General features: G+C 44.6%; 1 protein-coding gene across 3 annotated transcripts in view; it reads left to right on the top strand.

The window, feature by feature from the left end:
* Window positions 1-25092, top strand: part of fignl2 (fidgetin like 2) — a 55276-nt gene extending 30184 nt beyond the window's left edge. The window contains exons 1-3 of one of the 3 annotated variants that reach the window (XM_074644473.1): window positions 7671-7828; window positions 9270-9410; window positions 20620-25092. In XM_074644473.1, the coding sequence (XP_074500574.1) occupies window positions 9386-9410; window positions 20620-22664 (2070 nt within the window). In that variant the 5' untranslated portion in view covers window positions 7671-7828; window positions 9270-9385 and the 3' untranslated portion in view covers window positions 22665-25092. Of the gene's footprint in view, window positions 1-7669; window positions 7829-9269; window positions 9411-20619 lie in introns of those variants that run through there. The other 2 variants (XM_074644474.1, XM_074644475.1) reach the window with 2 other exon arrangements.
* Window positions 25093-26421: the final 1329 nt, after the last annotated feature.

Below are 26421 nucleotides of genomic sequence, written 5' to 3'. Positions count from 1 at the left end.
GGGTCCGGATCGGGTGGTTGAGTAACGAATAGTTTTATATGTTAGGTGGGCAGATTGGCTCTCATAACGGACCGGTGGGTGCGACTGAACCGTGCATCATTAATGAGCGCAGTCAGGACTCAAACTAACTGCAACGCTGCATTCTTTATCATTCAACCTGTGTTTTTCATCAGATTATAATAAGATAAAATTGTATGTGAAGTAAGTTTGACTAAAATGACAGAAATGTTCAATATAATTTGATGACTAAACAGGACTAAGATTAAATAAAAAATATCTGACAAAATTACGAGAGAAAACATTTTGACTAAAATCGTTTGTCAACTAAAACTAGACTAAAACTATGAAGGATGAAAATGACTAAAACTAATACGCATTTTTGTTTTAAGGCTAAATCTAAAATAGCTGCCAAAATGAACACTGCTCCCAGATCTCCATATGTCCAAAGACCTGTTTCCATGCCCTCTTGCATGCCTGCATGGCGTAGAAAGTTCAGGTTTCACAGCTCTGAGTGTCACATGTCCCTCTCCAGATTAGCAACATGCATGGACGTGACCAGAGACCCTCTGACACTACAGGCTCATGCCAACAGTGTATGTAGCAGAGAAAGTCCATGTGTGTTGTGATGTATTGAGAGTTGGATTGATGTGTTCCAGCGTGTTTAAAGAGTTTGTTCGGCTGGCTTTGTCTGTAGTTCCTCTCTGGTCAGAGGTCATGATCAGCAGCATAATGGCAAAGTGAAAAGAGTTTCTCTGTAAATGCTACAATAGAATTTCAACAAAAACCTCACGCATTGAGCAGCCAGCTAACACAGCCGTATGTTTTTCAAACACTCGCCCACGTCTGAAATGTGAAGCTATTCATCGACCTGTGAAGTCTGTGAGTGTCTTATCACTTCAGAGCGGTAAATCTGATGTGTCTGTTAAGTTCTGTGAATGACCTCTGTGGTGTGTGTGTGTGCTGCGTCAGTATCTGTGAGCGCTGTCAGTGTGTGGAGCCTTGCCACAGGGTTTAACCCCTCTGCATTGATCCCCAGGTTGCTCAGGGCTGCCGCCTAATTCTCCAATTTTCAGCTGTTAGAGATAGAATTGGAATAATAAACAGCTGAACCTCCCACTAATAATCCTGCTGACCCCCCCTGTCCAGCTCTTTCTTACACACACACACACACACACACACACACATTGTCCCTTCCTCCACTGCTCGGCCAGCCCTCTTCGGGGCAACTGGGGCTGGAGTAGAGTTTCTCACTCTGCCCTAATCTCGGCCAAAGCCCCGGCACTCGCTCCCTTGCTCTAATGAAATGATATTAGCCAACCTTGGGAGCCTGGAACTGATTATCACAACCCACGCACACATTTGTGGATTGTTTATGGATACGTAAAAGCATGCACAATCCTTACACACACTCCTCAGCATAGGCAGGGTGCATAGTTTCTCATGCTTCATTGAGCTTTTAGATGCTTTCCCAGGAGGGGGAGTAATGCAGGAAATGACATGAAATGTGTGTTTTGAAAACAAAAAGTGCAAAATTTGTCTGGCATCTTTTTCTGCTCACAGGCCAACATGTTTGAATTTGGATGTTTAGTTTCCCCGAAGTATTGCTTTGGTCTGGCCAGTGCACACAGTCCTGGGAACAATTATCTACGTCCCGAGGTCATAACTGAGGTCTGGTCCACTCAGGTCATATAGCTGTTCACAGCCTCCAGATCCACAAGGCTCCAACCTCAATGGTTATCTACAGAGTCTTTATTACAATGTCTATGGACTTTTAGATAACAGGGGCATTGTTTTTTATGTATGTTCGCTAGACAAATAATTGCCATTCCACTGATAATCCATTAATAATCTTATTCTATCTGTTCTTTCTTGCTTTCTTGCGGCGGGGGAATGGGAACTCGGAGGAGCAGCTTGTCATAATGAGAATAGCGCTGATGCACCTTAAAGGTCAGTCCACCTTAAGAAAGCCTGAGCCGAAGTTGTGGCTAACTTCGGGGCGAACCCTTCAGTAAACAGACTGTGGCAAGCAAGCAACTCTTGAAGAGTTGTAGCATTTATTCACCAACAGCCTAAACTGTACACACACTGCACTGCTACGCTCACAGCTATAGCGTTACTGCTGACTTCATACTCGCCATCAGTCTGTCACACACGCTCGCTCTCTCTCTATCTGTCGATCGCACACCGACACTTTCGTTAACGTTAAGTACACAACCTACACAGTTATTACTTAAAGGAGTTGGCTACTTGCATAACACATTTTCATCTTAAAAATACATAATTCCTCGATGCTTAGGCCCGGCGGGGAGTCAACTTAGGATGCAGTACACTGGTGGAAACCCTGGTTAAGCTACTTCATTTTTTATTTTTTAATTTTGATGTAAGATACTACGATCGCAAACAGTGTCACTGTTTACATAATTTACATACATTCTTTGGGTGGTGTATTTCCAGTTTTTTGAGTGGTATGAGACATGTAATGTGACTGGCTGAAAAAATATGAATCACCACACCCCTCCTATTTATATTAATATTCCACTTCACCCGACCACGCAGCATTCATATGACAGCTGGATTACACCATCACTGTCCTTACACACATGACTCAGCACTTTGCCAGTTTTCTGATGTTGGGTGTAGGGATGAGTCATGCTTTTCAAATAGTCATTCAGTTATAAAAAAATCTAATAGTTTATATGATCTTGTCTTAAAAAATATATTTCTCTTGTTTTTACCGTCACAAATGTGTGTAGCATGTTGAGTTCAGCTCTTTCTCCATCGCTACAGGTGTGTGACTGTGTGTGGTGCTGAGCTGGGACATGTGTTTGAGCGCCAGCGCATGTAAAACACAATTTATTCAAACTCGACAGAAACTAAATAAAACTCACAAAAACTGTCTTAGTTAGTCTATCCACTGTTGCAACAGTTTGGTCAGTTAATTCATCAAGTTGGATGTGAAAATGTGCCGGCTCTACACGCTGTTTTCCCCCAGACTGATCAAATAGTTCCCATAGTTTTTGCCTGAAATTCCCATGGCTAGTTAGGTGTGAAGGTGTGAAGGTGTGCAGGAGGTCGATTGTATTATATTTTCATTAGGAACTGCAACTTTGACTCCCTCCCTCTCAGATGAGGAACAATGTCTATACAGCCATTAAGCATGATATTTTGCTTAGCTAATCACCCTGTGGGCTGCGCAGCATGCAGATTTTCATTTAATCTAATTAGGTATTATCCTGATTCATCAGTTTGGCTCGATGAAACTGGCTGACCTGCTATCATAGTTCATCGTTGGGCGAACAACCTGCTGAATGGAGGTGTTGAGTTGACCTGCCCCAGAGTATGAGGTCAAACACTAGCGTGTTGACCTGTACCCTATGTCCATTCAGGAGTCATTTTCAGCCTGCCATGGCTCTTTTGTCTGCCTGTCATATCTCTCCATTAACCTCCAACCACCAGGCACCTACGACACCTCCCAGCCCTGACAGTAACCCATGTCCCACATTGTCCGCTGGACTGAATGTCCTCTGAACGTTTGGCGAGCCTGAGCCGTCACAAGTGTGCAGAAATATCTGTATGCATGTCAGAGAAGGGGGCGGGATCTTGACACTGACACCTGTCAACAGGGTCTGAAATTAACACCCGTCAAACGCCAAATGCGGGTAGATTTCCCGTTTGGTGAGGAAATCTCTTGCTTATTACTGTTACAATTATTAAAGAGGCATGTGTTAATGATGTGCCAACGTACTCTGCTAATGTTAGCTCCACAGGTTTTTACGTCTAAACGTAACGTTTTAGAAACATATATCTGCTTCCAACCTCTCTGGGTCACTATTACACGTGCACGTTTAACCATGACTAGTTTGAAATCCGCAAAACAAGTCTGAAAATGAAGAAAATCTTAAACCATTGCATGAGAGTCTATGGAGCAGAGCCGTATAGTTGTCTGAGCTTTCCGATGCTACGCTATGATTGGCCAGTCTGCGTTCGAGGACTTAGCAAAGGGTAATTTAGCTATTATGTGGCGATATTTACAAGGAGTAAGCCAACCTCTAAAATGAAAACCCACTGACGGAAAGGCGGACGAAGCACAGAAATAGAGGTTTGGAGATAAAGGAGTTGTAGGAGGCTGGCTACAGTACGATGCTGAGGCATGAGTTGTTCTGTGTTGCCAGTATTCAACATAATACCTTATTATCTCAATGAAATGTACTGAAACTAATGTATATGTGTGTTATTTTGGCTGGTAAAAATATATGCTTGGCCAGTGGATTTTTTTCATCTACCAGTCTTCTTTGCTGGTGAGTCAAAAAGTTGATTTTGGACACTGCCTTTCAAAACAATCAGTCATGTGACTCAGAAACTAGTCAGTACAGGCGTACCTGCTCTGTCTCCGCCTCATTCAAACTCTCTTTCAGTCTTATTTTTCTCAGTTTTTGGCTCGTCTCGTGTCCTGGGGCCCTGAAGTCTTTGTGCTTCAGTAGTGCTGGGCTCAGCAGGCTGCCTGTGTCCACACACTGCTGCCTCAGCACTAATAAGGCAATAGAGTGATAGAGAGAGCGCCAGAGTTGTCTGCTTTCAACATCCCTACTCAACCGTACCCTCGGTTAACCCCCCACAGAGACACCATTAGCAAATCTATTGAGGATCCCATATTAGGGAAAACATTAAGGAGTCTAATTGTGGTTCTGAACTGGGACTCACTGGGTGTGTTAAGTTTTGTAACCACTCTAATGAGTTGCAGCGTTTCCTCCAACGGGTTTATTGCCCTACATTCCAATTTGAGCCATGTCACTGACCACTGGGGTATCTACTAAAATAGCTCAACCCACATGTCTTAGCATTTTCAGAGGCCATGTGTTTAAAGGATAATTACTCTTTATTACAACTTGGATGTTATTTTTGTAGTTTGGGCAATCAGTTCTATCTGTTATAACATTGTACTCACTAAAGTACCCGGGAACACACTGACATTGATATAAGAGGGTCTGACAAGCAAGAAACACAAGGTGTCAGATGATCACATAGGTTGAAAACAAGCCAACGTTGCATAGGAAACTGCACAGTAAAATTGAGTGTGTGCGCCCAACGTCAAGGTAGGCCAAAGTAGAACCAAGAAGTTGGTTGGCAAATTGATAATGGAGAGGTTTTATTTAAAGGGCGGGTTAATTTTTTTTCAAATGGAAACGCCCACTCAGCCATTGCAAAAAGCAGTGACGTAAGATACAAAATTAAGCCAATCAATAAGGTTATGAATAATATGAACTCTAGCTGAGTCAAAGTTTGCTGTGCTACGTTTAGAAATAACTGAAAGGGTTGATTTGGATTCTTTGAAGTGGGGTTTTATTTATAGTTTCACGTTTTTCAAAATAAAATTTCAGACTTTGTGAATGGACTCTGGTAGCTGTGAAGAGGGTGATATAACGGCTTCAGTCCCCCGTCAGAGAGGGCTGTCTGACGGCGAGGTAAAGCGGCTGTGGACGGGAGCAGCAGAAAAACGTATTTTAGCCACTTACAAAAATCAATATCAGTTTAAGTGTACGCTATGTTTAGAATATTTTTACAGCATTACCTCGCCATCAGCCAGCCCTTTCCGACGGGGAACAGAAGCCAGACCAGACACCATTCACAAAAACAGTCACTTTACCCTGCAGGACACGGGAGTTGCTGGTGTACCGCTGCATCGATCGGTTAGTTAGTTGGTGTTATTTTGTGACTTTCGGATCCGAACTAACGTGGCGTTCACAGCAGTACAATGCTTAGGTTCCGTGCCGGTACTCCTGTCTACTTCTCCAAACTGGGGGCGTGCGGACTGCCATCTAAGTTTCTGTTATACACTGACTACATAGATGTACCGTATACATACTGTACTTGAAGCAGCGTCATCATGCAGAAACCTACGTCAGGTCACGTGGGAAAATGTTTTAAGAATAACATTTTGATGCTAAAACATACATTCTTTTACCAAAATTTGAATGTTGGGATTTGAATACATGAGGAACACCACTGTGAAGCTACAGAATGAAATAAAAACCTCACAAAAACAAAAAAAATGTACCTGCCCTTTAAAACCGCTTTAAAACTGCTAGTGTCTCTTGTCCAGACTGACTTCTTTTTTAGAAATGTCGGTACGTTCCTACATCTTACCATTTAACTTGTTCATTGTATTGATAGGAATGCCAAAGGCAAACTATGAAAATATAGTTAATATAGTTAACCAAAATGATCCTTTAATGATAAATGTGAGAAAGTTATAATTAGACTACATCGAGAACTAGCATGGCTACAATACAGGGTGGTTCATTTCATGTCAGTAGGCCTCCAGGCTGCTCTAAGAGTAAACACTTTCCACAATACTGTCACATGATGAGGAGCATGGGATGCTCTGGACACCAAACATATGATCACAATGTCCCTCTCTATTTTCAGCTGGTCCGCTCACTCTATATGCTCACTTGTATAGGAACATTTTGGGTGGACCGTGTGTGCGTGTGTGTGTGTGTGGTGTCCTGTAGCTTGTGTGGCAGAGCAACATTGAAACTTGCCAGGAGTAGCGGCTCCGTGTAACAGGAGGAGATGACTTGGCCATGTGGCCCTCAGTGTGGCGCTAAAAACAGCCTGACAGCTGCGTGTGAAGAGCGAGTAAATAAAACTGCACCTGACCATGAGGTAGATGGAGCTCGGAAATATTTCTGAGTGACATAAATATTTGATCATAAATGCATCAAATATATTCAACACTATTGTAGTGTTTACTAGAACTATTGCATGTTTAGCTTTTGGAGTTTGTTCTCTTTGAAAGGTTTTACTGTGATTTTTTGTGGTAAATCAACTTCCCACTACGAACACTTGAATAGCCCTTATTTAAATCATTGGGTCCTTCTAACTTTCTAATTTTACAGCTAAACAGTACACCACAAGATGTTTCTAGAAACATTTGAGGCGAGAAATAGGCATTACAGTAACAAAATATTGATTCATATTCGATCAGCGCTGCCTAGTTTTACCGTTTGATTGGAGTTTGTGAATGATTGACAGATGCCTCCGTTGAATGAACAGCCAATAGGAACTCTCTCTCTCTGAAATGACCTGTGATTGGCCAAAGTCTCCTGTCACTAAATTTTTAAAGCCTGAAAACAGAGCCATGAGGAGGACTAGTTTTCTCTCAGAACACTTGAATTACAATATGTTGAAAGTTTATTATGGAAATTTGCCCAAAGATGCCAAAAACATTCTGCCTACTGCAGGTTTAGGTAGTGTCATTACTTTTTAATAAGTAAATGATTACATCTTTCAAGTAACTTGATCATCATCTGTTCTGATTTAGTCAGTCAGAGAAGAAATGAGAGATTGTTCCTTGCTGTGTTTCAACACAATCTCACCACTGTTCTCCAGCTCTGTCTTAATCCTCCCGGGGCAAACCAAACTTAGCCTGGTCATTTCCCTCCAACCAAAAACTCTCTCCCTCTCCACTGTGTCCAAGCTTCAGTATGATCTCCTCTCTCTCCTCCAGAGCTTGATTGGTCAGTCCCCCTCCCTCTCTGCTGCCCTCCCCTCATTCTCTCTCTCTCTCTCCCTACTTAAATACTTTTAGCATAAAGAGAGAGAAGGAGGGGAGGGAGAGGGGGATGGGAGATCCATGGGGGGAGGGGAGCTGAGTGCTCACTCTGTTGTCACTGGCTAGAGAGAGAGAGAGAGAGGTAGAGGGAGGGAGAGAGAGAGAGTGGAGTTGTGTCCCATATGTGGAAAAAAAGCATAGCAGTGCACACACGAGTCTGGTCTGCTCCAGGGATTATCGTAGATCTGATGGAGGACATGCAGGCATGAATAGGTAAGGCTGCCTGTCTTCTCTGCATCTCTGTGATGATCTGCTGTCATGCTCTCCCCGCTGTTTGATTTGGCGCCGCCGGCTGGCTTCAAGTTGGAGGAGGACCGGTGCTGAGCGTGTTGTAGCAGCTCCCCTCTTTGGCCATGAGACATTTCTCTCTAAGCAAACCAAAACTCTGCCTTCCTCCTCTCAGCCTCTCTCTGAACTGTGCGAGGACAGAGCTGTGTTTGTTTTAAGTGGAAGCTGTGGTTTTGCTGCCGTAGTGCAGTTTAGTTATTCTGGGCTGAAGTGTTAAAAGTTGACTGTCAGTTAGAGCAGAAGGGGTCGTAGTCGGAGGCAGTGTTGGTGTCCAGGGACAGCCGTGCAGTCATTGCATAATTTGTCTTCCATATGAAATGGTATATGAGTGAATGTAGACTGGTTGTATACATACTAAGACAAATAGAGTCTCAACTGTGATAATGTGCAAAAAGCAGTCAATGTCATAATATTTGTTTCATGTATTTGAGTTTGTATGTTTTGCTTGTGATTTTGTTCTTTCAATAGGAACAGCAGCTTCATATTTTGTTATACATATTTACGGAAACACGTACATGTTTATTTGTTGCTAAAAAGGTTTTCACACATTTAAAAAAACTGGAAGATAATTTCAGTCATCTCTCTATTATTTTTACACTATTTTCTGACGCAAAAATAATTGTGCTTTGGTGTCCACAGAATTGAGAAAGAAAAAAAATGTTTTAATCTCCTGGGTTTACTCTGAGAGGTGCCTTTATATCAGAATAAAAATGATAGAAACTGGAGGATTAAACTGTCTTTAATCTGTGCATGATTGAAATATGACATTTGCAACACAAACCAGAATACAGATAGATTTCATTTTTACATATCTTTGAAAATAGACATATAATTGGTTGAATTAATTAGTATTTTTTAACTGCATGATTTACATTTTCAGCACACCTCAAACAGAGGTGTATTCATTTTTTTAGATAATTTGAAAAGTAAAAATTTCCTCTGCATTTTTAGCTCCAAAAGTGTCCGGTCTCCTAAGAATGCAGTCTTTATTGCCCCAGTGCACAGAGCAGTGGTATGCATGAGTCTTTTTGTGAGGCAGATTTAGAAAGCCCTCTTTGGAGGCTGAACGCTGCTTCACAATCAGCTTAATGCCTGCCTATAATGAACACCCTTGTGTGTGTCAATTTGCCAAACTGTGTGTGTGTGTGTGTGTGTGAACGCTGTTTGTGTTACACTGATAGGGTTCTCAGGTTGGTCAGTAATTCTATCATACTCTGGGTGAATTCTGGCCTGTGTGTTTGTGTGTGTGTGTTTAGGTTTGTGTTGCTGTGGTTGACATGTGAGTGTTTGTCCAGACATTGTGCAGCAGCCTGTAACTGCCTCACCTCTCTCTCTGTCTCTCTCTCTCTCTCTCTCTCTCTTTTAGGGCTGTTCTGTTGTCAATGCGAGCTCATGCTAGTGATGGACTACAGCCGGACGGACGCTAACCTTAGCCGGCATTCACAAAACAGCATTCGTCCTCACTGAGACCAGCTCCACAGAATGCTGAGTCCTATTGTCCCCTATAGTGAGTACACCTTTCTTTCTCTCTACCTTTACTGCATGTCACACCGAACAGCCCCACTTGACTGAGTTGGACTTTGCCTGAATCAATGAGCCCCCACTGCAAAAAATAAGCAGGAGTGTACACTGTAGTTTGCAAATAGAAGTAAAAATGCACAGATAGCTGTGAAAATGTGCAAGCCTCATTGCAGAAACCTGACTTTTTCCTTGACGTGCACTGTGGAAACGCTAAACCCCGGGCACCGACCCCGTCTGAATGTTTCATCACCAGGCGGAAGATGCCGATTGGGGAAGGAAGAGGGACAGAGGGAGGTTGTAGGGCTGATGGTTTAAGCAGCAGCAGAAACCCCTCAGTTCTGCCAGTGTCATTTTACCAACACAGCTCAGGACTTACCACCACACACGCTGCCCCCTGCTCTCCCCCCTTTTCTTTCCGTTCTCTCTTCTCTCCCTTCAATGCTGACCTAATAACTGACGTGTACAGTTTTGGCCTCCCCCCCCCTTTTGCACCCTCCCACCAGGTTTCATTTGAGTCCAGTGCTCTGGCTTTCCAAAACAGCATTGTTTGCCGGCCAGCATGGGGTTGCCTCCGTGGCCTCGGACTCAACAGCCCCCTTTTTCCCAGCTCTTTAACTCGCCTGAAAGGAGCATTATTGGCATGACAGTTACATGAAAAGAGGGAAAAAATCAAACAGAATGGTTCATTTAAAAAGTATTACATCATAATTGATGGTAAAAACTTAGAATTTGTTTTTTAGCATTCAAAAAATGTAGTCTGTGTAAGGCGAGTGTGTGGGTGTGAGAAATCATACCGGACAAAAACAGCCTGATTAAAGCATCATGAGCCGATGTTTGACAGTAACCATGACGCTTTGTTTGCTTTTTTGTAAATTTCACCCTTGAAATAGCCAATGTTATTATACGCCCGCTCATAAGATGAGTGGAGTTGTTGCCTGCCGAACACGTAGTTGACCTCATGTGTTGTTATGGAACATGTCCTCTCACAAGTGGCTCTTGATGATGTTGATTTAAGACTTGTTCCCCCAGAACATGTTGTGATTTTTCCCTTTTAAAAGATGTTTATAGCTTTAAATCCGGCTGACTTGCTCAAGTAAAACTGAAGGACCATTAATTTGTAAGAACATGCATGCTTGTTTTGCTTCCCATCAAGGCCTGTTTAAGTGGTTGTTCCATCAGCTCCCTGCACCCTGCTAGTCCACACTGACTCTCCCTGCTGCTAAAGTAGACAGCACGTCCAAGAATGTCACAAACTGCTGGTGGAATAGTTAGCATGCCTTCGGCGCCAGCACACTGCTGGTCCTTCATGGGAACATCCCAGTACACTACGTTCTTGCCTTTGTGTGTGATTCGCGTTTACGATCGGGATGCACAATGCTGGTTTTCATCTGCTCTGTCCAGAAGCTTCATGGTCCTTCATGTACAGAGTTACTCTGTTCTGAAGAGCTTCTGCAGCGGGGAGATCGTTTCAGAACAGCCTGCTAGTGTGCGTTGAAGGAACGTATGAGAGCACACGGCAGTGTTAGGTAGTCACGTTGTTTACTCTCAGACCAGTGACACACAAACACACCCCTGTGCACGCTGGTGGTGACACTGCAGCTCACTGTCTTTTACTTAAAGACTGTAGTCATGATTCTGCTGAGCAGAAATATGACTGTGAGGGACTTCGCATTTGTGCAGGACATGCGAAGACTCTCACCTCCATGTTGGAATCCCCTTTGTGGGAATGTGGAGTGTTCCTGCTTCCCAATGCTACTTCTGACTCCTGCTATAGGCATTTCTGCCCCTGAGCGGGTCTCATGCACACATGGTGACTCACGGTTAGGACATATACACCCCAAAAACACACTTAACTCTTTGTTATCAGGACTGCTCTTAGAAATCTCAATTATTTGGATCCCACATAAAGCCAATGTGTGTGTGTCTCATTCTTTCCCCGGCGTGTCCGGCCTTGGCCCTCGTCTCCGGCCAGTCCGGAGGACTTCAAGCTGAGGCGAGCAGCCACGGCCGGACCTGAGACGAAACCTGAGAGAGATTCCAGGGGCCATGGATACTCCTGGAGGGATTTGGTGCAAAGAATCTGTAATCTGCACTTCAAACACACTCTTAAATCAGTCCCAGGCCGCCAACCCAGGAGTGCCCTAACTCTTGTTGCTGGGGCCCCCGCTGGTGTAGCGATACCTTTTCTTTTAAAACGGCACACACTCACGCACACACACAGAGAGCAACTACACACAGGAGTCCAGATCTGGCAGTTTTTATAGCTCTCCTCTGACTGACCCCTCTCCCTCTCCTTTCTCTCCCTGGCTCTGTTTTTATGTTTTGTGCAAGTGTCTTTGTGAATGACTCGGCTAAGTCATGGAGTAGTTTGTATAGAAAGAAGAAGGAGCACATCTCATCGTGGCCCCTGAAGGAGCAGGTTGGAGGTCTATCCCTATTGTAGGCAGGAGTGGTATGAGTGCTGCAGTGGAGGGGCCTGTGAGGCCCTTTAGTAAACACAGAGCCTGCTAAAGTGTGTGTGAATAAGAGCCGGGATCATTAGTGTAGGGTGTGAATGGGCTCTAATTAGCCCCCAGTGTGTGTGTGGTTGTGTGTACGTCTGTGTGTATGTTTGCATGCGTTTTGTGTCCACAAGAAAAGAAGGTTAGGGACCCAGGGCCCTGTGAGTCCACTGGCCCGGCGCTCCGTCTCTCTGAGGGTTCATCAGCTCATTAAGGCGCCCTCGGCTCCCGTTAAGGGCCCAATTAAGAAGCAAGGTGGTGAGGCTCATTTGGATGGCAACACTTCACTGGATTCCTGAGGCAGCAGAATTCAGAGCTCGACAATGAGACACAACTTCTTTCACACCCGCACGGCTAATTAGTAAATAACCACGCTTGAGAAATAACATACTTTAATCGTTATGCCATTAGTTGTTTGTAGTGCGGTGATCATAAAATGCCACAGAGGGAAGTGTGGCTGTTGATATATTGAGCTTCCTGTAATTTGTGTGTGTACTGACAGAAAACAACAAATCCCAGAGCTGTCCATGTGCTCAGAGTATATTATATGTGAGCACGGAGGGTCCGGGGGATTTGGACAGAAAGGAGGGAATGCTTACTGGGAATGTGGGGGGGAATACGGGAGGTGGAGAAGAGGAGAATCAGGGCAAGAAGGAGATTGCAAGGGAAAGATAGAGCTGAGGAGGGGGAGATGGAGCAGAGATTGGGCGAGTGAGACAGATGGAAGGGGTGATTGGTCATCACAGAGCCTTAGGACAGCTGTTCTTTGATATATTAGTGGACACAATGACCTAAAGCCAGCCTGCAGTCACAGAAAATAGGGACCCTGTTTTTCTTGAAGGGGAGGGGGGGTTGTACGGGGTTTCTGCCATTTGTGGACGTGCGTTAGCAGGCACGGGGGATGGGGGGAGTTGTTTCTAAAATTACGAGCATGAAGTGACGTATCCAGCAATTATTCCGGAGGCTTTTTGTAGTTTCGGCGAGTGCAGAGAAAAGGGCTGTAAAATGAGCACGCTCTCAGATTGCTTTTTGCTGCACTATCATTAGCAATTCTAAACACGTTTGTCAATTAATCAATGTTTAACAAATGCTGTCAAGTAGTTTGGCTACTGCTCCTCTCCGTCCCCTCTGCAAAACAACAACTTTTAATGACCCCGAATATTCGTTCACCGCTAATGAATTGGAGACTTACCAAGGTTTATTCTGTTTAGCGACTGGTTTTTGAACAATCTTTTATCCTAACTATATTTTATTACAGACAAGGGCAGTATGATTTTTGTCCTTCTCTTCTAATAAAACCCGGTTAGCTGACAAAAACTATTCTGACAGCTGGCCTGAAACTTTCCCAAAGGGGGCTAAAACAAAAAATAGAGTAAGTCAAAGTGTCATCCTGATACATGGAGTGCAGATAGCTCTATCCACAGAGAGAGGAAGGGACGGAGAGAGGGAGACACACAGAGGACATCCCTCAATGCCACTGCAGGAGATGGGCTCCTTCCTCCTGGGACTGGACTGGTGAGGCGTGTGTGAAAAGAGCTGCGTCTGCTCGTGCGCGGGGCAGCAGGTGTGAAAACTCCCCACCAGATCTCCCGCACTCCTCTGTTATTGCATCTTTTTAGGGCCATGAAAGAGGGAGCAGATGAGCCAGAGGGAGCGAAAGGCAGAGTGGGATTGTGTTTCTTTTGATTGATAGCAGCCCTGTGACTAACGCATAGATTTATAATAATTTTCCCTCGCAATGCCCAATTATGCATGTCTGATGAATTATGATCCCTGTTGTGTGGTGTGCGCATTATCCCCGTCTTAAGGCGCTTTGGGAAGGGCCTCTAGGACTGACCTCAAACTTCCTTTAACAGCTTTTTGACAATACCCCACACGATAAGGTTATTCAGCATCTGTGGGAGGTAACATGAGTATAATCCACAATATATGTGAGGAATTCATCATCATTTTTCAACATGTTGGTACAAACTGAGCTTATAAAATGTGTATTTCCTACCAAAGTGAGAGAACATCCAGAGACAATTTTCCAGCCGTCTCCACCTGCCACGCCGTGAGTTGTGGCCGGCCTCTCAGATTGGTGTTTTTTATGACAGACCAGGTAGTGTGCAGCGGCTGGACGGCTGCAGCCGAGTGAGAATGCCCTGCTTGATATTAGTGTCATAAATCACAGTGAACTTGAGAACAGAGGACTTAAGGGGGCTTCAAGAGTGAGCGACAAATCAAGATAACAAACCCTGATAAATAACAGATTCCTCTCCCTTTGCACGCTAAACTCTTGATTGTGCGAAGCAGTTTATTGGATGTTTGTTTAAACGAGCAGAAGTGTTCCTGAAGAAAGACATAATTTCTTCTACATATTTATGTCCAGCGAGCAGGAGTTTCATCCTATAAGTCATTGATCGGCTCGCGCTTGCTGAATACAAAACAACCGATGCAGTCTTCAGAGCATCAAGTTTGTGATTTATCAGCACAAATATAGTGTCTGTCACACTCTGCCCTTCTCTCCACTTTCTGCCTGTCATTCCCGTTTGGTGCGGCTCTGTGCTTTGTTTGTATTGTAGCTGCATTCATTTGAAGCTTTTCTTTTTAAAGTGGCTGTTAATGAGATGTTATCTAAATTGTATCCCTGACATACTGACACAACAGCCGGAGCAGCATTCTCAAAACTATTTGACACTGCCCTCTCTGTGACTTTCTGTTTAGAAATATTAAAAGAATTTTGTCTTTCGGCATAAAGTGAATTCACACCCAACATATTTTTTCACCTCCTGGCTGAACAGACATAATTACCCTTTTAAGGCTTTTTCACTCCGGCAGCGTATTTTTTGTGCGATTAATTCACACGTCAATATATTTTTTCGTACTGTTGTTTTTGAACGCGAATATTACGCGGCAAAAAAAGCTACATCTTTTTTTTTTTCTGAAAATCAGGTCGTTCTTCTGATTTTCTTTCGCACTGCAAAAACAGGAATCAACCAATCTTGTTATGCAGAACTGGTTGTTTTGCGCCTATATTTATAAAACAAGAACACAGAGGTACCGTATTCCGAAACAGGACAGCAAAAAAACAACATTTTTAATTCTGCAGTAAATGCTTGCCTTATTCTTGGTGTTGTATATTTTGTGATTGTGAAGTTGAGTCAGCAAAGCAAACATCTGCAGGTCTGTTAGCTCTTGTTATTAATGTTTTATAAGAAATTAGGAGCAGAGGATGACAGGATTTATAGATCTTTGTACAAGCACATTGCCCTCCCTATCCGTGCATGTGTGTGTGTGTGGAGGTGTACGATGGAGTGGAGATGTTGGTAGTTTTCTCTCGGTGGGTGGGGGTAGAGCTCAGCCCTGAATAGAGCCCTGATTGGATTGATCCGCGGCGCTCTTGTTTACAAGCGGCCTCTTCACAATCGGCACAGTTTAATAGCACACCGTCCCAGAAGGGTTGTTGCATCCGTGTCCGTTTTGTTCCTCGGGGCAGGAAAAACAAAAGTGCCGGGAAGGGAGAAGGGGAAAGCAACCTCAGGGGAGCTGTGAAACGGCACTGGAGCCCTCCGTCTCTGGGCTTCCTGCCAAGATAACGTTTCAGCTCACCCACTAATACTTCTTTTATAGGAAACCACAACACGGTCTAGAGTACCACCAGCCTTTATAGGCCAAAAACTACTTTGGTTTCACTCAGTCAACATGGGATTCAGTGACTTTTTAGGTGGCAGATTGGAGCATTTGAGAGCAGAAATCATAAATGAACCTAACACACTCCCCCTGAGCTATAAGTGGTCTAATTTTAATTTTAGGGCCTCCTCAGAGTAAAGCTGGTTTCTGCTGAAGAGACTGTCTTCATCACGCACTCCTACAATAGGATGCAGCTCACACAGGTCCCTCAATAAATCCCAGGCTGACACAAAAGCTGTCAGTGGACTGCTGCTGAATAGATTAATAAGATTTCCATAATTAGACAGGCCCCTGACAATAGGATCCTTCAGGCTTTGTCTCAGGGCCAACTGGATTGTCCAAGCCGCGCACGTCTGCTGGACGGACGTACGCCACAATGGCCGCACAGACAGTAAGGCGGTCAGCAGAAGAACATCTGTCTCTCCTGGGAGAACCGAGAACACACACCCACACACAAACACAGTGGGAAGTTTCATGTGCATACACATGAGGTTCTTATCAACCTCCTCGCAGCCAAGTAACGCCATCGGTCCACAGAAAAGCAGTCTCTTCTTAATTTCAACTGATTTCTGTTCACCATAAATTCAACAGCACAACTGATAAATGCTAAAATATGTTAAATACTCTGAAGCTGCAACGATTAATCGCTTATTTGTGAACTATTAAATTAATCCCCAACTATTTTGATAATCGGTTTGGGTAACTTTTTAAGGAAAAAAGTAAAAATTCTCTGATTCCAGCTTCTTAAATGTGAATATTTTCTGGTTTCTTTACTCCTCTATGACAGTAAACTGAATATCTTTGAGTTGTGGACAAAACAAGACCATTGAGGATGTCATCTTGGACTTTGGGAAACACTGATCGACCTTTTTCTCCATTTTCTGACATTTTATAAACCAAACAACTAATCGATTAATCGACAATGAAAATAGTCGTTAGTTGCAGCCCTAAAATATTCTTCCAACCCCTCTCTGACTGGATCACAGAGCAGCTTTACTTATGTGGACAACAGCAGCAAAGGCCACCAAAATGATTGAATGAGGGCAGGATTCCCATTTTCAAACATACTAATGTCCATTCTTAGTAAATGTTTTACTTAAATCCATAATCCTCTTCTGATATGAGTAAGATTGAGTTGATGTTGGTGTGGCAAGAGAGAGAAAAGGTATATAAGTAAAAGTTGCAACATGACTACTTGCATCTGGATTGCAAAATTCACAAGTTAATTTAGCAGCATATGTTTTTTTTCTGTGTTGTATAGGATCATTTGAAATCCAGCAACGTACTGAAAGTTAATCTAATGATTGCACTGCTACCCTCAGTATGTCCACATTGTCCTGATTTCCTACTTCTAATCTTAGCTTTCTTCCTGCCCCTCCAGTGAATTAATCTACATGATTGCTCTGATTTAAGCAGAAGTGTAGATTAGAGCTTGCTCAGTTTATTGTGGAGCGCCACTGCTCTAAAAACCACAATCCAGCAGAGGCCGAGATCTAATTACATGGAAAGGGCTAAACTGCTCTGCAACCCTGCTGCGCTTATCAGGGAAGTGAACGACGGCCTATCACTCATCCGACTCACTGTGTATATACTGAAAGAGTCATTGAGTGTAATACACTTTTTTTTTTTAGAGAGTAATTACTCTCAGATTTAACAGTGAATTGGTTCTTCAGGTATGGGCAGCTGGTCATTACGTTGGTCAAGGGAAGTCCATTCTGTGTTGGCGCTACTCTGATGATGGAGTGGACAGCAGTTAGCCCGCCTCACTGAGTCCTCTAATGTCCGCTCCAGTCCGCTTAGAGAAGGACGAAGCGCCTGCTGTCCACTCCTTCCCCTCCCTCTTCCATCCCTCCCTCCCCGCTGCAGGTTTTATGAGCTCCCCTGGGCTCTCATCCATCTCTGTCACACACAGGCCCCATTATTGGGGCTGCTCACTGGTTGGGCTGCAGATGGGAAGGGCCTGCAGGACATATATGGTTTCTGCAACCCCGGACAAAGACCTGCGAGTCAGGCCACAGAAATATGTGGTCATCTGGGTGTGGACAAGACAATGTCTTCAGCATGTTTGTAAAAAAAAACAAAAAGTGAACCGAGTGTGAGAATGTTTGCATCTTGCTGGGTGTGTGTGGGTAGACTGAAGCTTAGGGAAGTACTTGAACTGGTTTGGCCATTGGGAACTTAAGGCAGTGGATTTGAATATGAAGGACATGATAATCCAACGGCCATCTGGTCTGCTGGTCTCATCTGACTGAATAAATAACGGGAGTAATCTGAAAACACACATGGGGAGGTTTGGAAAGAAAGAGGGCAAAGTCAAGGAGCGAGCTCGCGGGAGCAGCAGCAGAATCGCAGGCTTGTGGATATTGAGATTTGATTTAAATGGCAATAAGAAGCCTGGCTCCACACACGCAGACGGCCATGAATAATGAATCATGAGGCGTCCACTGAAGGAAAGGCAGAGAGGCCAGTTAATGACGGCTTTTGCCATATTCCTTTTTACCTCTCTGTTTCTGGCTGGAGTAGTCCTCACCTCAGGGTAAATCATGACAGTTCAATAATGCCAAGCTATGCGTGGAATGTCAAGCTAATGCCTCAGCAAGAGGCAGCGCTAGTCTTCATGAAATAGACGACTCTATTACTATGCTTTTGTGATATAATACACATAAACATATACTCTTTAGATGTGAAAATTCACTATGAAATGGGTTTGAGAGGTTAAACAGAATAGAGTGTTGCAGGGATGACGTATTTTTGTAGGCCAACCAAGAAGTTAGCATCACACTGGTTCCCTCAACAAAAAGCCAATGGGATTGTTCCATTGGGTGGCAAACACACGTTTATGATACTTACACGTTTTGTTCAGCAAGATAATCTTCACAAATGATCGCCACTTTTATGATTTTTGAAGACCGATTGCAATCGCCAGAACTAAAAAGCTAACGTTAGGTTATAAACGAACTACACCACGGTCGCATGAGCGCGAGTTTACACAACGAGGCTGCAAAGGTGGACGAGTCAACGTGATGACGTTTAGTAGTCTCATTTAGCCGCTTGTTAGCAACACATACGAGCTTCAAAATTCCCGAGTAGGGTATTTATTGATGTATTTCATGTCGTAGAAGAACACGTTAAAATCTCTTCAGCTTGTGTTAACCACAGATTTTAATTCAGGCATCTAACTAAAAATACATTCAGAAAACTCATTGACTTCCATTCCTGTAGAACTCTATAGCAGGCAAACACTGAAAATTAGCAGATGCATTATGTGCAAAGGAGTTGTTAGACTTCCAAACATATGCATGTTCCACTCATTTCAGATGCAATGCTAGTTAAATGTTTTACTGGAAAATAAGACCTTTGCATGAGTGAAAACAATTCATGGAACAAAAAACTGTTTTTTCCGGCTGCCCTGTGTGCTGTTAGCTCGGCGATGTGTTCGCTGCGTAGCAGCCATGATCAATCAGAGCTCGGCCGGTGCTGAAGTCAGCCAGAGGAACAGACATTCCACTTTCCCAATGTTCCATGGGAGACTGTGCTGATGAATAGCACACTATGCTGCAATCCCAAACCCAACCCCCTCCTCTTTCTTTCTGTCTTTCTTTCTTTCTCACTCTCTCCACACCACTGTCCGCACACACACACACACACACACACACACACACCCTCTTTCCCTATTCCCTCCCTCCCTCCCTCTGTCCAGCCGGCCACTGGGCCTTTGGAGCTCTGGTGTACGGTGGGTGGGTGGTAGGTGGGGGGTGCAGGGCGGAGAGAGCAGGCATTCAGAGCAACATGCTCGGGGAGATAACAATAGGTCCTCTGGGAGACCTGCAGATGTTCGCAGTACAGGGAATAGTAGTGGGATCTTAGCGCTACTCCAACATAAGCTGGGAAGCTGCAAAACAACACATTCAAACGCACCGATCTGCTTTCACTCTCTTTCTCTTTCTGCAGCTTTCTCTTTCTCTCCTCCACCTCCCCTTCACCTTCCCTCTCCCTCTCTGGGAAATGTGAGCCGCTTCTGCTAACATGCATGATGGAAACACTGAAAAAGATTCATTTCCAAACAGAAGAAAGGCCATTTCTTGTCATTGGCTGCTTGGAGAGGAGGGGCTCAGACCATGTGTCACTGTGCACAGGGTATAGTGGTCATGGATGAGTGTTTACTACTACTACCTGCACATATATCAAACTGAACTATTATTTTTGGTTGAAAGGAGTATTTCTTACAACCCTGAAGTACAGATTCCTGGCTGTGACATATACAGTAGTCCAAACCGTTTGTCTTGTACTTGGGCTGCAACTAACGGACATTTTCCTTGTTGATTAATCTGATGATTATTTTCTTGATTAATCGATTAGTTATTTCGTTTATAAAATGTCAGAAAATGTCTACATTTTTATATATATATTTTTTCAAAATCGCAATGTGACCTACTGCAAACTTTTCAAATCGCAGGAGGCACAATATTTGTTGAAAGTAAAATGTTTTTAAATTAATATTGTGGAGCTGCAAGGATATCCTGTCCTACACATCATATTCTACAGACTTCAGAAAACATCTTTGTTTGGTACATATCTCCACAAAAATCGCACCATAATCAATGAAAATAAAAATAATGATGTAAAAATGATAATTCCCTCCGATATCGCAAATAATATTGTAATATCAGAAAAAAAAATAATAGGAGTTAGATATATTTTTACAATCATGCAGCCCTAATTGGCAACCTTGGAACCTCGGATGCTGTTTGCACTTAAAGGTAAATGCTAAAAGTTCAAATTATTTCTCTTCTCAGTCAAAGCAAATGGAAGAAAACAATTCTCTATTATCCAGTCACAAGAGAGGAGGCATTTTATAATAAAGAGTGACCCAAATGGATTCATATCATGACCACAAAGCGGCACAGCTCAGTTTTCTTCCAGAGATATAATCATTCCTACACCGCCAATATCTTATTTTCTGACATGATTGTTACTAGAGGAAGATTCTGACCTGGTTTCCCCGTGTGTTTCTTTTGTCAGGCCTGTTAAAGATGCACTGGAACCCAGAGCATGCCCAGCCTCTCAGCCAGTGGCCTGAGCAGCACCTGGACGTCTCCTCCACCACCTCCTCTCCGGCCCACAAGTCGGAGTTCTACGCCGGCCGTGGTCGCGGCGGCTCCAACTACGCCTGGGCCAATGACGACATCTCTGCTCTCACAGCCTCCAACCTGTTGAAGCGCTACGCTGAGAAGTATTCTGGCGTGCTAGACTCACCGTATGACCGGCCACCTGCCGTGGGCGCCTACCCAGAGCCGGGGGTCTTTGGGGGGCTCACCATCCCAAAGACTGAGCTGGAGCCCTGGCCACTGACACACAGCACTGATGCCTCCTATTCCCTGTTGCCCCCTGGAGGCCACGACAGCCTCTCAGGTTCCAAGGCTGTAGCCACATCTGCAGGCCCTCCAGGGGTTGGTAGCGTTTCGGTGGTGAACAGTAACCTCTCAGACTCGGGCTACAGCGGCAGCAGCTCCTGCAGCGGCTCCAGCGAGTACCCCTCTAGCTACAACGGCACCTATCTTTCCTCAGGGTACTGTCCCCAACCCGGTGCAGCACTTCCCCCTGCCTCCCTCCACACCCTGCAATCCACCCCCACCCTAGTGCCCAGCTATAGCCCCACCACACCTGTGTATAACTACCCACCTAGCACGTACCCTCCCCAGACCAGCCTTGCCCCCAGCTACAGCCACCCCTCTGCAACGTACCTGCCCTCAGGTCTACCCGCCCCTACTCCCGTTCCCTCGAGGCCCACAGTGGTAGGAGGCAGCTACGGTTACCAGAGCACCAACCTCGGGACATCTGAGTCTGGAGGGACATTAAAAAGAAAAGCATTCGAGATGAGTATAGAAGAGGATGAGAGCGGGGACGGGTCTCGTTACAGGAAATATAGCTATGACCAGTTGAAGGCCGGGGGACACTCACCCTACAGCGTGAATGACAAAACAGAGTGCCGGGGAAACAGCTTCAGCACTTCAGGCAACACAGACCCTCAAACCTTCAAGCCCAGCAAGCCCTCCTCCCAGCCCCTGGTGTCTCCTCAGTACGGGGCAGCTGGGGAGTACAGCCCTCCAGCGGGCATGACGGGGGAGAATGGCGTAGCTGAGCAGGGCTTCATCCAACAGCAGCAGCACCGCTCCCAGGCCCACAAACGGCCCCCATTGTGTGCTCCGATTATTGAGACTATGAAGAGCCCAGACCCCCGACTGTTGGACCTTGTCAATGGGGAGTTACTGGACTGCAGCCCGGCACTGAGCTGGGGCGAGCTGGCCGGGCTCACCCATGTCAAGGCTGCCCTGGAGGAGGACCTGCTGTGGCCCGTGTTGAGGCCCAGTCCAGTGATGCGGCCGCCAAGAACCGTCCTGCTGTTCGGCCCCCGGGGAGGGGGTAAGACGATGTTGACTCGTTCTCTGGCTTCACAGTTGGGGGCTTCCTTCTACCGGCTGAGTGGAGCCATGCTGGCCTCTAAAGGGAAAGCTGAGGCAGAGCACATTCTGGGGTCTCTTTTGCAGGTGGCCGGGGCGCGGCAGCCCTCTGTAGTGCTGCTCAGCCAGGTGGAGGCCATGGAGGAGGAGGGGCTGAGGCAGACACTGCTGACCACCCTGGAGAAAGCCCAGGTGGGGACCACAGGTCTGGTGATTCTTGTATGTGCCACTGGAAGGCCAGATCTGCTGCAAGACGCAGTTCACCAGAGCTTTGCCAAGCGATATCACGTCGGCCTGCCAGACGTGGGGATGCGCAGGCAGGTGCTGCTGCAGGCGCTGTCGCCCCAGGGCTGCACCCTGAGCGAGAGGGAGCTGAGCGCTGTGCTGCAGCGCACCGAGGGCTTCTCGGTGTGGGAGCTGCTGCAGCTCAGCCAGCACGCACTCTCCTCAGCATCCTCCCCCACCGGGGCCATGCATGGCCACCCCACATCCTCCAAACCCCCAGCCTTCACAGACTTTGAGAATGCCTTCTGCAAGGTGCGCCCACACACCACCACAAAAGAACTGGACACTTGTATAGAGTGGAGCAAGATGTATAACCACTGAGAAAGCAGCCAGTCACTATACTCGGACTGCGTTACCACCCTGTCTTTGCTTCGACATGGAAAGCCTTGGGAATGTTTTTGTTGTTGTTTTGTAATTACAGATTATGCAGCCAAAAGAGCCAGAGAAGCTCAGCGATACGGGAGGGGCTGACAAAGTTGTTTTGCTGGCAGAAGCATGCCATGGTGTGCTGTTTTCGTTTTCGTATGAATATCCGCAATATTTTGTTTTTCCCAAAGAAAAGAAAGATGAATAGGCCTTGTTGAGTGGGGTAGTGTATTAGTCTTTTGGCCAACAGGAAAATCAGATTATATACTATTTGGGTACTCTCAGAGATCCTGATTAACCTTGGTCCGGGACAAAATCAATTATTTGTTGCAAGGTGACGTGGTCCAAGATTATGGATAATCAGGGTTTGGAAAATCCCCCCTTTGACTGCTACTCTCAGGATCCTATTTATTGCCAGTCCACTTCCATGCTATCCTAATGTTGATAGAGCCATGGGATTGTCACTGATTATTCAGCACGAAGGGCTTGGGATCAGCACATTTCAACAAACCACAGTTTTTTGACCAAAAAAGACGTCAAACCAAATGCATAATCAGCAGCGTTGCTATAATTCTCAAAACAGACTCAAAATCACAAAGAATAAAAGAATCCCTCTCAAATCCAAAAACATGCTGCTGTCCTTCCCCCGGAGTTAAGTTGCTCAAGTAAAACCTTGCAGTCACTCAACATGTTGTTGGTTGTAGAAATACTTCACACACAATAGTACTATACTCACACTTTAAATAGAACAATTTACTTAACTTCTACATACATTTTGTTCTTGATCTCACATTCCTCATCGTCTGCAGTTTTCCTGAGAATCTCACTTCCAGAACAAAAGCGTGTACCTACAGCGTGTCTGTTTTCTCTTCCACTTACTCCTTTTCGTTTTCTTAGTGTGTACTCTTGTTTGAAATGCTCAGGAAGAATTTCTTTACCTCAGAAATATGAAATAAAGAATGTATGTAATCTTAGGGTCTTAGTAGAAAGCGCCGCGGAGCGAGGAGAAACCTGACAGTCTTGTAACACCCACTACAGCTGGGCTTTTACCTCGGGAGAGAAACTTGAATATGCTACAAAGAGTAACATTGAATGTAATTCAGGTATTTCAAAGGATATTTGATGCCATAAATCCATGTATTATTATATATGAATATATAAATAAGTTTTTCTTTTCTGTTCTTTTACCCTTTATTTTTATTGTAGTTTATGGTGGAGTGATGATTGTCTTCAAGAAATGCTATGTAGAATACAGAAAATATTCCTATTTTTGTTGGACAAACTTTGCAAATGTTACTTCGTGTTTACCTGTATATGCATGTCTGCTGTTTTATAGTTTCACGGCTGCAAAATTTGAAAATGTAAATACAACGCACACAATCATACATGTACACTCACAGTGAGCACAAAATACCTTCCAAAAAGAGAACACAGAAAGCTATTTGTAGCTTTTCAGCGAATCCCAAAGTCTAAGAATTCACAGTTTATGTGTACATATTGTGGATGAACATGTAGACAATCCAGACAAATCTCTCCTTTTCCACCAGTTCTGTTTTAACAAGCTGGAAAAACCCGGTCACTGGGCTGCTGGTGCAGAGGTCGTACATGTTAGACTGTTGCCATGGTCCTGAGGAGGTATACACACAATGATGTAATATTTCCCACTGCCCTTTCCTCCCTCCCTCCCTCCCTCATCATTATTTTTCTCTTTTTCTCTCTCCCCAGTGCAATCTCATTAGATTGGATTGCCCCCTGGCCACGAGCCCCAGTGGCCATGTGGCGTTGTATCCTCTCCCCCCCTCTCTCTTTTCTCCCTCCCCTTCCCTTGTACCGATTCCTCTGGAGTGGAAGTGGTCTGATTGATGTCCAGCAACCCTATATCACAGTGCAGCCGTCCCTCTCCAGCTGGTGGCTTCAGTCATGCCATACAGCCAGATCAATCAGAGTGACCCCCGCTGTGCATACTGATCAGCGAAACCGAAAACACATTTACAACTTACAGAACAACCCATGCCTCCAGCGGCACGCTCTAGATAACGATAGCGATTATTCACGTGTAATTACAGAAATTAAATAATAACGATGACTTAAAGGTAGGGCTGACCCGAATGCTTCGAAGCTTCGACCGTTACCTCGGTATTCAACCTCAAAATCAGTATTCAAATGCTTCATCTGTTTGTTTTTAGTTTATGTATAAGTATATAATCATGTATAAATACCAAAATAGCCCATGAAATAAGGAATAACCCATCGACCTTCACACCTACGGGCGATTTAGAGTCAACAATTAACCTAACCTGCATGTTTTAGGACTGTGGGAGGGAGCCGGAGAACCCGGAGAAAACCCACGCTAACACGGGGAGGACATGCAAACGCCACACAGAAGGGGTCCTTATAAGGAATAATCACGTAACATTTTTCATGTCCCGGGCACTGAAACGATGGAAATGGAGACAGACAGACAGAAGAACATGTCAGCCTGCTGCGCCGCGCCGCAAAGCGAAGCTTCGAATACCTTTGAATTAAACTCACCAAAGCTACGAAGCCAAAAAAAAAATTATTTGGAAAAGCCCTACTTAAAGGTACAAGTAGCTGCAACATTTTTGATTTGCTGTCGTGCCCACTACTCCCGACAGTTTGTCCAACAAAACAAGCTTTTATTTTTTACATGTTTTGATCTGTTATGGCGGTAACTTTGTTCTTGGTTATTGTACATTTTCTGTAACCATTTCTACCTCATTTTTGCGGCATATTGTACATGAAAGTATTTATTTCATGTCTTTTTTGATGTCTGTTTTAAACATGATAATAATGTTCTTGAACTGTAATGGTCTACCTCAGAAAAGACTGTATTTTAAGAGAAGAGTATCACACAATATTAAACAGAATTTGTCAATATTGCACTGCGGTTATTTCTTTGTTTTTTCTCACTGATTTCAATTGACCAGAGTGCAAAAACGACAGCATGGTGGTGCTTACCTTATGTCTCTGTATCTGTAGCCTGGCTTGACCCCAATGTTAAGGTCAGCACAGTTACTTAAACTGATTGCTAAATCGTTTAATGTAGAAACACGCAAGACTCCATCACAAGGATTTGGATTTGGAGGAAAAAAGTCAATGTGGAAAAAGGAAACAAAGTGGGTTCATGTGAAGGTGTGCTGTTAGATTTACCAACAAGTAGTTTTGCAGTTGTTGAGGCCGTGAGTGTGTATCTGTGGGGTAAAAGATTAGAGTGAAGGGAAGCTGTGTGTGTGCATTAAAGTTAAAATAAAAACAGAGAATACGCGTGTTGTGTGTCTACATGCACACAAGTTTGCCCAGCCTGCACGTGTGTGTGTGTGTTTTCATGTGTGTGTTGCAGCGTCCAGAACAGCAACAGAAGCAGTGCTAGCACACCCCTGAGGCTTCAGGCCCAGCACCAGAGCACAGAGGTCCTTCATCCCTGTCACTGTCTGTAAACAACTGCTCGTCCCAGCGGCCCGCCCAGCGCTATATCTGGCCTTTCCTGACATCTTTCAAAGACTCAAAACTAACCGAGAGAAGAAGTAAATCTGAGAAACTCTGCGCGAAGAAGTGAAAGTTGTAGTCGAGGCCTGAAACAGGATCCCCGGTTATGGATAGTGGTGTCAAAGCGGAGTTGGAAACATCTGCGACTGAATCCCTGTAGAACAGTAACGCTGGTGGTGTTGATGACAGAGTAATTAATTGTCTA

This window comes from Sebastes fasciatus, chromosome 8, assembly GCF_043250625.1.
Source record: "Sebastes fasciatus isolate fSebFas1 chromosome 8, fSebFas1.pri, whole genome shotgun sequence".
Lineage (NCBI taxonomy): Eukaryota > Metazoa > Chordata > Actinopteri > Perciformes > Sebastidae > Sebastes > Sebastes fasciatus.
Note: the sequence above shows the minus strand (reverse complement) of the source record. Positions and strands in the feature narration are given on the sequence as shown.